The sequence below is a fragment of the Antennarius striatus genome, chromosome 13 (assembly GCF_040054535.1).
Source record: "Antennarius striatus isolate MH-2024 chromosome 13, ASM4005453v1, whole genome shotgun sequence".
Taxonomy (NCBI): Eukaryota; Metazoa; Chordata; class Actinopteri; order Lophiiformes; family Antennariidae; genus Antennarius; species Antennarius striatus.
The window spans coordinates 15,668,772-15,681,479 of record NC_090788.1 but is presented as its reverse complement, the minus strand read 5'-3'; the positions used below and the strand labels follow the sequence as shown (position 1 = coordinate 15,681,479).

Here is a 12,708-nt window from a genome sequence, read left to right as displayed (position 1 = left end):
GCTGGTAATAGCCAACAATTTACTAGGCAATTTTAATGAAATATCCTTTTAAATGTTGGCCAGTAAGATACGAGCACAGTTTTTTCCCCAGAACTGACAGATTTTGAAGAATTCAAGGACGCAGGTACTGCCTGGATGTGAACCCTGGCTCAAGTGAAACCAGGTCAAGAATGGTCACCTCCACCAGCGGCAGCAGGAGGTTGTGTGTTCAATCATGTTTGTTGGTGTGTTTGTCAAGAAGACACTCAATTTCTTTGGTGAGTTTTTGAGTCCAGGTACAGATTGTGTGTCACTTTGAACAGTGATAGACCTATTGCTTATTAATGATTGTGTTGGTAGAGGTTCATGCTTCCTGAGTATTTTATAGTTAACAGAGAAATATGGTGCTCAGATACTGTTTAGAATGTAAAATACAATGTTGGTTTTCCTCTGTAGATTTTCCATGCATCAGTCTTCCACACACAGCTTTAATGACTTGAGGTTGAAGTTTTCAACCACTTCTTTGAAGGCACTAATGAAGTTTTTTTTTATCACTACAAACTGTATATTTTCTTTCAAAGGTTTTTGTTTGGCAGCTGGATCCAGCAGTCAGAGGAAGGAGCTGTCCTCGGTAGTTCTGTCCCCCTCAGTAGTTCTGTCCCACAGGACTCCGCACATCCTTCTGTTACTGTTGGGCTTACTTAACAATGAGTTGTTACCCTGCAGCAGTTGTGATGCCTCATGCTCATTTCATGTCTGTCCTTTCTTGCTGGAGTCTGTGCTGACAGACTCACAAATAGAGTGGTTTTTGTCTTGTGAGTAGTTGTTACTCTCTTCTAGTTGGTTGTGCTCTGTCAGTTGGGTCACAGTATGGTTGGCATCACTACCCTTGTGTCCACATGAATGGTGTCCAGTTGTGCCATTTTGGTCTTGGTTCTGAGCGAGGTAATTAGCATCAGTGTGGCTGTTTGCCTCATTCGAACATTGTTTGGGGTCAGGACTCTGTCTTTGTAGCTGTGAATAGTGGTCATGGGAAACAAGAGTTTTTTCTTGGTTGTGAAGGAGGTTTTGTTGGTTTTGTTTCTGCCAGAATGCTCTACGGATTTGCTCTAACTCGGAAAGCAGGGGTAGACCTATGTTCAGGTGCATCAGCAAGTTCTCCAACCACTCGTCCAGTTTTGAAAATGAAGGGCTGAAAATTTCAAACAGAAACAGTTGTGATGAGAGGATACAGAGTGGACCTAAATACAGTATTTCACGTGCTACTATGCCCTTTATCAGGTTAGTTTGCTAACACAGCATTTCTTGGTTTAATATTTGCTACAAGGGACATTCATAAAAGCTACATCTATGCTCAGTATAGATGGCATCATTCCAGAAAATTTAGAGTTACAGTAGTGTTGTATTTGTGAAACCGTGCCGTTTATCTGCATCCATGTCACAGCAGAGGACAGCAAGTGGCAGGAAGGCTGAAGGGCACTGTGGAGGGTGGCACTGCTGCAGGAAACGGACAACATCCAGTCCAAAGTCATTAGCTCGAGGAAGGTAGTCTGGGTCGGCGTTCACTCTACCTATTATCTTAAGAGAGAGATACATACTTAGCTTTAAACTGGTAAGATTCTGATTAATACAAATAACATAGGGTTATTAATTCCCCAATATCTATTTCAGGACCTCTATGTGTTTTTACAGTTTTTTTTACTTACCTCACAGATCATGATGCCAAAGGAAAAGATGTCCACTTTTTCATCATAGCTTTTCCCTGCAGGAGAAATTCAAATGTATGAACCACATATATAGAGAATGTCTTACACTGTTATTGTAAAGTTGAGTTAGACAGTGTGATCTCCTGCTTTGGGTTATGATCCTGAATTTCAGGCTCTCACCACGAATCATCTCAGGGGCCATCCAGTAGGGATTCCCTACAACGGTGTAACGTTTTCTTCGGCCAGGCCTGCGGAACTCTGACGGATTCCCCTTTCCAGGTCGTTCCAGAGAAGATGTTCTGCCCCGATTGCTCTCATCCATCACCAGCCTGGCCAGTCCAAAATCTGCCACCACCACGGACTGGTTCTGAACAAGAGAGTGAAGGAAATGTTATGAATGCTTCATGAATGAATTGTAGCTGATGCTTTCATGTTGCTCAGTAGTTTACTACATGTGCCATGCAATTTGTGTTTCTCAAAATCCAAGTTTTGTTTTGTTTGTTTTGTGTACTAATTAAGTATAATTACTAATTCTACATACTATGTAGGCTAATGTGTATACTAGAACTGCAATTTACCTCTCTGACCAGACAGTTGTGTGAGTTCAGATCACGGTGAATGACATTCATGGAGTGCAGATATGCCTTAGGAGGAGATTAGGTCCATTAGAGGGCATTGGGAGCAGATTTTGGTCAACTTTTTGAAAGGACTGCATTAACTCACCATTCCAGCTGCAATGTCTTTGGCATAGCCCACTCTGATATTCCAGTGAAAATCCTTGTCCTACAAGATTGTTTTGATAAGGCAGTGACCAACATATAATTTCTTGGTTCTCTTGGTAACAATCATACAAAAGGCTATGGTAACTTGCCATCTTCATGATGGTCTCTCTGAGACTTCCTCCCTGGATGTATTCAGACACAAAGTTAATTCTTTTGTCTTTGTAAAACAGTCCAATGAACTTCAAGACATTGGGGTGGTCCAGACAGCGCATCACCTTAACCTGTATCCAATGAGATGAAATGCATTAAAACAAATGCCTAATGCCATTGTATCAACATGGAAATAGCTCATCAGTGTGACAGACACCTAGTATCTTTCTATAATGTGTAATAAGGGTTTAACATAGCCCTAGGGAACATTCCTGATCAAACCCAGGTCTTGTACTATATATAGCCCTGTTACAAAACAGCACCTCTGAAAGTTTAGGTTTCTCTTTTTATTTTATAACCTATGTTCACATGAATTGTTTCTAAAATGAGCTCTGTACACACGGCTCTGCAAACAACTGAAAACATGGCATGTATACCAAAGCAATCGCTGGAGGCATACTAAAATCAACATTCCAGAATAAGGTCACAATGGTGATTCAGCAAATCAACATTGGAGGAGCATTGATAAAGTCTGCAGCGCACACCAAAAGAGACTGCCTGACATTAAATTCTTGTTTGCTATTTGTGTACAAACGTAGCTGGCAGGTACCATAATACAGAGCTAATTCTCTGCTACTTCCATCTTTAAACATGAGATCTTACTCTTCTTTTGAGCACTTACTTCTTTTAAGAAGGTCTTCTGTGTCTCTTCATCAAATCTTATCAACTCTTTCATCACCATCACCTCCCCTGTCTGCTGATGTGTTACCTTGACAGCAATAGGTTAGTGATAATGTTGATCAAAATCAGTCAACTGACAGGAAATAAAGTAAAAGTGATGAATGGTGTAACTGCTGTACCTTGACAGCTTGTCCAAAGAAGCCCTTTCCAAGCACTTCTCCATGGAGTAGATCAGAAGGTCTGAAGATGCGATGAGTTCGATCTCCACACGAGTCCACACGTAGAGATTCTGAACGTACCATGTCCCTCCTCTGAGACAAGAGGGACAATGATCCAGGGGACAGAGGACATTTATCTATACTACAGCTGCGCCTATCAGGGAAAAGACAGGCTTAGGTGAATAGAGAGAGGAGGGTAACCAGTCAAGTAAACCTAGAGGCTGTACATACAAAATATGTCTGGAACGCATTCCCATGACTCCTTGATGTTGAGGAGGTGAGAGATTAGGTGGACCATCTGTCTCTTCTCCAGGACTCGGCTCTTCTTCAACACTTGAGAGTTTATGTGTTGAAGAAAGTTTTTCATGGATACAAGTATCTGAATGGCCAGTGTCATGCTGGGGACCATTTGAGTGGATATGGTCACTGGGAGACTGCGGGTTGTGTTCAATGGTCAGCTGCAGCGGCCTGCCTGTGTCCTGAACCACACATTTTAACTAGAGGAAAGGACATGGTGTTGTCATTTCACAGTGTATTATTTTTGGTCCCTTGTTAAGTCATGTTTTCGTGCAAACGTGTCTCTCCGTGTACTTGCTGAATCAGCAGGTGGTTTGTGGTTTACCTCTTCAGGGGAAAGGTTGCAGACAGGAATCCCGTTGACCTCCAGTATTCGGTCACCAGTGTGTATGGTGGGATGGAGGTCACTGCTCAGGACAGCAGTTTCTAACCTGAGAATGACAACAAGAGTAATTGGGTAGGAGCTACAACAGAAACAAGTGCTTTTGAAAAAAGTTGGTATTTCGGCCTGGTTTTGTAAATACTCTAATGTACAAACATTCATGTTCCAAACAAGTTAAGCTTTACAAAAGCTGATTATAACAGGACTGCTAGGCAGTCAGAACACAAAATAAATACTACTGTCGACAAAATACATATTTAGAATTGTTTAAAGAAAAGTACAAATATAGTTTGTCAGGTCTGAAAATACCGGTTCATGAAATTAAAATAGCAACACGTTTCATTTTGAACATGGGAGCAATCTGCCAAGCGTCTCGTTGGACTAGCTTAAACTGTAGGCTCCAATAGCACCTCACATGTTGGTGGCCCTTATGACATCACTACACCACCATTCAGTGCAGCATTCATACTCATCTTACAATCAGAATCTCACCCTGAAACAGTGACAAGGGGTTTTTTCTCCTGGCTGAGGTCAGTGGTTACATTCAGGCCTCGTTGGCCGCCCAAATTGGGAGGGAAAGATACCAGCGCCACCAGGTGGGGACTTTTGGTGAGCGGAGACGCTGATGTTGCAGTTGATACTACACCCTTACTAAAACAGTGGCCACTGCAGGGAAGACAAATACACAGAAGCACAGTCATTAAATTTATTAACATGTTAATACATTTAATCAAAGATTCTGCTTTTACATTTTATTGTTAGCTTTTCCTACATGCCATCATGTAAATCAATTTTCGATTTTATTTGAATTACAACATCATCTCACCAGTAGAGTTTAGAGCGTTCAACAAGTGTGTATGTGTCCCCATCCCCGATGAATATCTCACAGCTCGTACAAGTGAAACATTCCGGGTGGTACTTCTGATCTCCAGCAACCTATTTGTACAGGAAGGTAATGGGATAAAACACAATGCAGAGGTCACAGCACTAAAATTGTTTCTTCTAACATGATGGTTGGTGGGGTCAGATTACACATTCTTGCATCAAGTCTTGTAGTGTCAGGATGTTTTCAAAGGATATCCTCTGGTTTGACTTTGAAGAAAAGAGCTACTTTCATACCAGACAACACAAAGAGTCAGGAAGGCTTCAATGTTTGAATAGATGAAGCATTTTGATATTCAGTGTTTCATCTTGTAATATTTGATCTCTATGTGAGATCATATGTCACTTTGAATCAATGCCGGGTTTGGATGATCAACACTCAGGCAAACTTCAGCTAAGTTTCAACGTTATGTCATTCCACCCAATAGAAGTAGTCCCAAAACAGTTTGACCCTGACTCAAAAGACTCGATTACCACAAAAAACCTTCCTATTACTCCAAAATTTGATGATTTCTTCCGTGGCACATACAGTGCTTCTCCACTAAGTGTCATTGTAGTCTGAAAATTACCTTATAAGTGATTAACAAAAACAAAATATTTCTGCCTTTTTTTCCACAACCATTTGAAATATTAATGAATTTCCTGTTGCATGATCAGCTTTTCCTCTGTGTTCCATTAAAATCTGTTGTATTGCTTGTAATCTTGCTAAATTTTGGAATTGATCCAGATAAATTAATAGTCAACCTAAAAACAGGAGTGTTTGGAGAAGGCAAACATCTGCCAAGGGCATGACATTTGGAAGATTTTGAAGGAAGTTTATCCTACTTTTTGATGGAAAAATAATGAAAACTTCCCTATCGCACAATTATAAAGAATCACTTCAAAAATTCCTAGAACCAAATTCTGATTAGGATGTTCATCAAAATTTAATCATCTCTAGAATATGCCATTGTTCATCCTTGGTGGAAATTTCATGTAAATCCATTCATTTGTTTGTATCTATATACTAGCGGGAACCCATGGAAATTCCACGATAAAACAATAATATCAGAGTTGGTTTGTTTTCTTTTTTTTCTTTGCCATCACAAGAAAACAATCCGCTGTGTCCGACGAAGCCGTAACGGCTCAATGTGTGTGGGACGGATGAATGCGAAGACGAAGGCCGCTTCGGCATTACAGTCCGGCCATCCGGGTAGACACCGACTTCGTGATTTTGGTCCTGGTGAATGAAGCCTCGGGGTTCCCCACACGACAACGTGAGGTCCGTCACAATCAAAGAATATAAACCGCTATGTTTGACGAAGCCAAAACAGCTCCGTAAGTGAGAGACATGGACAAATGTGAAGACCGGAGCTAACGCAGCTAACGGCCCGAACTTTCGGGTAGACGCCGGCAGCGTGACAGCGTGAGGTTTTCAAGTGAGCTTATTCAAACATATAGGTGGGAAGATATTTTCTATCAAGGAAATAAACAAATTGATCACATGACCTCGATGCAGAGGTCATGTGCATCATGTACACCCCACCAGTGGTTATTCAGAGAGGTAACAACTCAGCATCATAAAGTAAAACCAGAGGACTGGTCAGGGCACTAGGTTCCATCTTATATAGCTTATAAAAGTATAAAGGATTTTGGCCCGCAAATGTATTCGAGTAACAGTTTAATCAAAATAACACACAATAAGCTATTTAATGTTTTGAATTTCAGGACCTTAAACTTCCCCTTAGTGTATGTTTAAATTATTAGACAGTATAATTTTGTAGTTTGGGACTTAATTTAGATATTTTTTATCTTCAGCGATTCACATGTTACCATAACAAGCCCAGTTGCGATGGTCTCCTGGCAGCCGTGGCAGTGCTCTCCATAGCGGGCCCAGTAGTGCTTCTTGCAGTAGAGCCGGCCCTCTCTTTCATAGTACCAGTGGGACAGGATACAGCCACATTCACAGCACCTAAAATAAAGGGGGAAGCAAGGAGCTGTGGAACAATGAAACCGAAAGACAACACAGCAGAACATGCAGGTTTATTTAGACTGTAAGGCGATAGATGCATGAGATGACGTGTGTTTGAGCTGAGTAACGTGAGCCTGATCGGTGATGGAACACATGAGAGTTGTAATGAAAGTTGACCTGCTAGACTGTGCTTTGCAGGATCATATAGAACACATCCAGGTCAGTTGATCAGTCAAATATCCTCTCCAGCTTGGGCTTCTTTTCAAAGTACATAGTTGGATTTTGAATTTTTTTAAAATTACTAAGCTGTAACTGAAGCAAACAAGTAACTGATGTTCCCCTAACAACCACCTGGAAGAAATAAAGTTTTCTTCACTGCAGACGCATTGATAAAATGATGCATTATAGCTTGAACTACTGATGTCACTGTGACAGAGAACCTTTATAATGCCTCCTACAAAAGAACTCATGTTCTCTCACTGGTCAGTCACATGTTTTCAGAAAAACACCAGTGTGAGTTAATAGTGGACACACCCATTAAAAGACTGCCAAAGAGAACAAAAACATAACGAAAAACATGCCCAGTATGTTCATTTTCAATACTTTATATTTTACAACCAGGAAGTATTTGCTGCATCCTGGCTTTCCTAAATGCACAATGATACCTACTTTCAACAAAAAGCTGCTTTCTTATCTCTCCAACATTACAACCAGTGGGAGGTGACTTCCTGGACAGTACAGCTCCATGTTTCCTCTCAACTGTAAATGTCATGTTGCTCTTACAAAAGGGAGCAGAAAGAGCTATTAAGCTATTGAGAATGAATATGTTTTTACTATTAGTTTTTATTAGTATGTGGAAGACTCAGGTGAAGATATTTGAAGGGGTTTCCGACCACATTCTTCTATAACAAACGTACATATTTTATATCAATTTGAAGCATCATTACTGTCATTAATATCCAAACAGCTAGAACAAACAATAAATACATATAAATGTAAAAACACAACGATGGTTCTTGATGTGATTTCAAATTGTAGTGAGGTCAAGGAGTCATATTACGTGGATCAAACAAATGACATGAAGGGGAAGCTGGTCGTGGTTGTGGTAGGATTTGTTATTAATATTATTATTATTATTATTATTATTATTATTATTATTATTATTATTTTTATTATTATTATTATTATTATTATTATTATTATACAATCGCTGCATTGTTCATGTTTCATTGTTCATTTTTACATGTAAATACACTGAGTTCTAATAGAATTAGTGCCTGCTTGTCTCCAAGGGACGTACTGACATATATGAGAGCTGCTTGTCATTCACTAATGAGGAAATGATTAGGTAATAAATATGTTAAATGGCTACAGGTTTATTTTAGACCTCCTGTCTTTGTTATTGTGCTGCTGGTAACGGATGCGGAGCCTTCAAGCTTCACATCTGTGATACCACCTACACATGTGGTCAGTCCAGAGATGCCTTATATTTCCTGCCTCTGTTTCCTATCGTTACACATCTCTTCACACCTATCTGCTTCTTCATCTGAATATACAGTAATCATCTCATCTGCCTCATGAAGCATATTACACATTTATAAACCTTCTCATTTATAATGAGTGAAGCTGTGAACCACACATAAGATAATATCATGACGGTAACCCTAAACAAATGGTTGAGTTTTGAACTGCCAGGCAGGAGGCCTAGAGGAAGACCAAAGAGGAGGTTTATGGATGTAATGAGGGAAGACATGAAGGTAGTTGGTGTGAGAGAAGAGGATTCAAAGGACAGGGCTAGATGGAGGAAATTGATTCGCTGTGGCGACCCCTGAAGGGAAAAGCCGAAAGGAAAAGAAGAAGAAGAACCCTAAACAAATGGTATGGGTCTGATGACACATTCTTTGGCTTCCTGTCTGTTATATATCTGTCAGCCAGCCGGGTCTCCTTTAAAAACAGGAGGAACATTTGTGTTTGAGCCTGGTGTAATGTTGTTTGACAGCAAAAGTCAGTTATATTTTGTTCTGTATCTAAGTTCTGTTGTAATGCTGTGGAGGAGCTGATGAGCATAGTTATGGATTGTACTAAATGTTCCTTAGATACCTGGTAGGGAAATAACTTCTGGTTATCCCCCAATGGCTTCAAAAACTGTTCACACACATCCTCATAACCGGAGTGAAAGCATAAGTACTTAGCTAACTTATTAAGGTACCGTATATGTTTTGATCAGTTTGAGGAAATACTACATGTTGAAATGCAGTTTCACTTTCTCTGATTTTCCTTCAAAATGTCCCTCTTTTTATTTCCTTTCTCTCTCTGTGACAAACATATTTCACTCGTAAAGAAACTGCTGGTCTTACCGCCCTTTCATTCCTCTTCGAAACCTCTGGTCCCGTCGTGACATTCTTCTGCCTCAGTTTACGGCCACACAGATGTTGATCAGAAGCAATAAGCATGTGTTCATGAGCTGGTTCCACATGTAGTCTGTTATGACCATTACCAAGCGTTGTCTTCTCTCTGAGGTGCAGAGTAGCTGAGTGAGAAAGTTCTTTAAGCCACAATCAGCAGACAGCCAGTCTCCCTCTGCTGGCAGAGCTACCCCAGTATAGATACTCTACTGCTCCTGCCCTCTCCAGTTACTTGCAGTATTTAGCCCTCTGAAGATACAGTTACTCTCCTCTGCAAAGTCCAAGTAGTGGAGGAGAGTTAATCTGACAGCATCAAACAGCTTTTTGCATTAGTTAATATACAAATACTCTTCTACATGTCATAGCATGTGATAGAGTTTTGAAGTAAGCCATGTTCCCACAGGCAGGAATCTCTGTATGAATGCCCCAATTACTGCACTGCCCTCACACTATTGTAAAGCCCTCTATTCATCGCACACAACAGAGGGACAATGTATTTACAGCACCAGCACATGAGAGCAGCTGAGGTGTTGCGAAAACATTAACTGGTGATATTCAGTGTGAAGATTACAGATTACAGATGAGTTCTTGAATCCCACAGTGCAGGTTCAGCAAAGTCAAAGGTGTGAAGTGTGTGTGTGTGTGTGTGTGTGTGTGTGTGTGTGTGTGTGTGTGTGTGTGCGTGCGTGCGTGCGTGCGTGTGTGTGGAGGAGGTGCTTCTGTCATAAAATAGAGAAAATGATAAAACTCCTAAACATTATTCATTATACTGTGGTAATTTTCCATCTTCATTTTGTTTGTGCTCATTAGGAATAAACATTTCATTTCAACGCCTCAGTGATATGAAATATTCACATCGCAGGACAATACCGAAAACAGATAAAAAGTTGTCTAAAGTAGCTGTATTTCAAGCCTGTATCACAGGAGTGTATTATGACCTGTGTGGTGTGCTGTAGTGTACTTGGTCAGAGGGTTGATATGAGTCTCCATCAAGTCGATGTTGGACTGCTTCTCTAACTGTTTAGTTATCTTAGTTTTATGTTTCCGTTTGATCATTTCAGCCCACCAGTGGTTGTCAGAAAGCCACAACGGAATTAACACCTCTGCCTCTGAAAGTGACACTTCCTTGAAAAAAACTCTCTGTACATACAACATAAAAACCACATACAGTTTTCATGGTTCATTTATTCATTTCAGAGAACTGTCTGAAAGTGTACAAAGTGCATTATTTTCTCCATCGGCCATTCAATGAACAAAGATTTTGAAAATACACGAGCTACATGAGAGAGGCTCTTTCCTTGTTCATCAAAATGACATCACAGACTACAACGTGATTCAGCACACATTCAAAGACAGTGTAGAAAACAAAGCACTTCTTTCCAACATAGTAGTAAACAAGCTTAAAAACTTAAGAACTCACGCACAAAAAAAAAAAAAAAATCAAGCGTTTAATTCATGAAGCCACTTTTTGATTTTGTAAAATGAGACTGAGGATAAATAAAGCGCTTAGCTGTTTCTGCTTTCAGTCAGCATAATTTAAAAAGACTATCAACCGTGAACAGTTTTCCAACAGTGTTAATAAAAAGAAAAGATAAACACATTAATAAATGCTCTTCGGATGTCATTCAAAAGCACGATCATGTATCCAAATCATATCACCTCACATTTGGTTTGAATTGTCTTTTCAACAACAAAAGCTACATCAAAATATCATGACACATACATTATTTTAATAAAGACAAATATGAATGTTAACTAAAAGTCTACACCAGTTAGTGTTATGTTGATATAAAAGAGTGCCTGTAAAGTTGACTGCAACTGGAGTGGAAGAATCTAATGAGAGCCTTCAGCCTCCAACAGTCTGCAGTGTAGAAATGGAATGCATTGGACTAGATAGGTGTGACCTTGGACAATTGTCATGAAATCAAACAAAGCATGGTGTCAGCATGCAGACAGTCTTCACCCAGAGGGTTGATGGTGGTAGTTGAAGAGAAACACAAATGGTGTTAAAAAAATAAAAGAAGCAAAACATTAAAGACTTGCCCTTAGATTCAATCTTGTTACTTTATTTCAGTGGTTCTCAGCCTGATAGTCAGGACCCCTAGAGTCTTGTCAGGTATTTCATACAGGAGAAATACTTTTTTTAACAAATGCACTCCCATATAGAAGTATTCTAATATGTGCATCTGTGTTCAACAAAATCAGATTGCTGGATAATCCCAAAGACAACATGAAAAGTATTTAATATCTCTGCATGGCAACCTGCAACAAAAACATCTCTTGATTTAAGGAATTAGCCTTAACAGGCTGAGAACCATTGATCATTTTGAAAAAGACACTTGTTAAATTCAAGAAAATGAAGCACGTGGAATGTGTTGAAGCTGTAGCTTCTATAGCTGTTTGGCATTTACAGTCTGGGACCATCCAATAGCACCATTGTTGTTTTAATGAGGTCATTTCCTGCGAGTTGGTCTCACTTCTTCCGCCGGACACAGTATTTTCCCAGACAGCCAGAACCTTAATACCAGAATAGAGAAGATATATCTTACATACAATATGGATTGCATAGATTTACTGTTACACAAGCTCAGTATGAAAAACCTAATTCATAGGATCCCCTGAGAAATACCTGAATGAATCAGTTTTTACCTTCCTCAATTCCTTGTGTCTGTATAGTTGGAAGAATACATGTGTTTTTTGCTAGCAAGCTAACTTTGCATGCTAGCTCTGTGGAAGGTAGTCTTCATAGCAAATTGATATCCTTCAAGTGCAAGTCTGCTAGTATCCTGCCAACGGTTTGGTTTTGTAAACTTCATCTGATGAATTCATTAAATGTTATCATTCCTGTTATTTAAAGTTATGAAATCAGAAACATTCTCATCTCCAACATGGGTCTGAATGAAAACAGTAAAAGTACAACTGAGCTCCACAGTTATGGTTCTTTATTTTAGAGTATATAAATGTGGATCATCTACAGAGTGTACCATTTTACCTCTATAGCCTCCAGCTCCCAGTAACGCCTGCATGGCTGCATATTTGGCTGCTTTCTGTGCCGCTGCTGAAGGACGATACCGTAGAAACAAAAGTTACTATGCAGATATACTGTACATGCCGTAAGGTTTGGGTTAGGGTTAAGGTTTAGGTTTGGTTTAGATTTTGGATTAGGGTTAACTCAAAGTGAGTTTTCTTACACTTTTGTCCAGCCCCAAGTCCTGGAAAATAATAACACAAAACACAGTCATGAAAACTCTTACATAAGTTTGATTTATTTGGTTTATTGATCAAAGACTTGAATAAAAAACAATTATTCTCTATGAAGGATAAAAAAAATGAAC

The 12,708-nt window shown here is 39.6% G+C and overlaps 2 protein-coding genes across 13 annotated transcripts in view; both read right to left on the bottom strand.

The window, feature by feature from the left end:
- Positions 1–15: 15 nt before the first annotated feature.
- Positions 16–9,493, bottom strand: LOC137606679 (LIM domain kinase 1-like). 2 transcript variants are annotated; one of them, XM_068332050.1, is made up of 15 exons: positions 9,326–9,493; positions 6,830–6,968; positions 4,962–5,071; positions 4,628–4,801; positions 4,079–4,184; positions 3,688–3,953; positions 3,418–3,610; positions 3,240–3,326; positions 2,557–2,688; positions 2,409–2,468; positions 2,264–2,329; positions 1,866–2,052; positions 1,686–1,741; positions 1,400–1,557; positions 16–1,171 (listed from the first exon to the last, which is right to left on the bottom strand). In XM_068332050.1, the coding sequence occupies exons 1-15, from the start codon at positions 9,367–9,369 to the stop codon at positions 730–732; spliced, it is 2,220 nt and encodes a 739-aa protein (XP_068188151.1). In that variant the 5' UTR covers positions 9,370–9,493; the 3' UTR covers positions 16–729. The 2 variants fall into 2 exon arrangements, with proteins under 2 accessions (XP_068188151.1, XP_068188152.1); XM_068332051.1 differs by having other exon boundaries at positions 6,830–6,993; positions 9,326–9,442.
- Positions 9,494–10,538: 1,045 nt separating this feature from the next.
- The window catches only part of elnb (elastin b), a 29,025-nt gene continuing 26,855 nt past the window's right edge, over positions 10,539–12,708 (bottom strand). For all 11 annotated transcript variants that reach the window (XM_068330655.1, XM_068330657.1, XM_068330658.1 and 8 more), the window contains 3 exons: positions 12,565–12,585; positions 12,366–12,431; positions 10,539–11,890 (listed from right to left, as the gene is read on the bottom strand). In XM_068330655.1, coding sequence (XP_068186756.1) covers positions 11,847–11,890; positions 12,366–12,431; positions 12,565–12,585 — 131 coding nt within the window. In that variant the 3' untranslated portion in view covers positions 10,539–11,846. The remainder of the gene's footprint in view (positions 11,891–12,365; positions 12,432–12,564; positions 12,586–12,708) is intronic.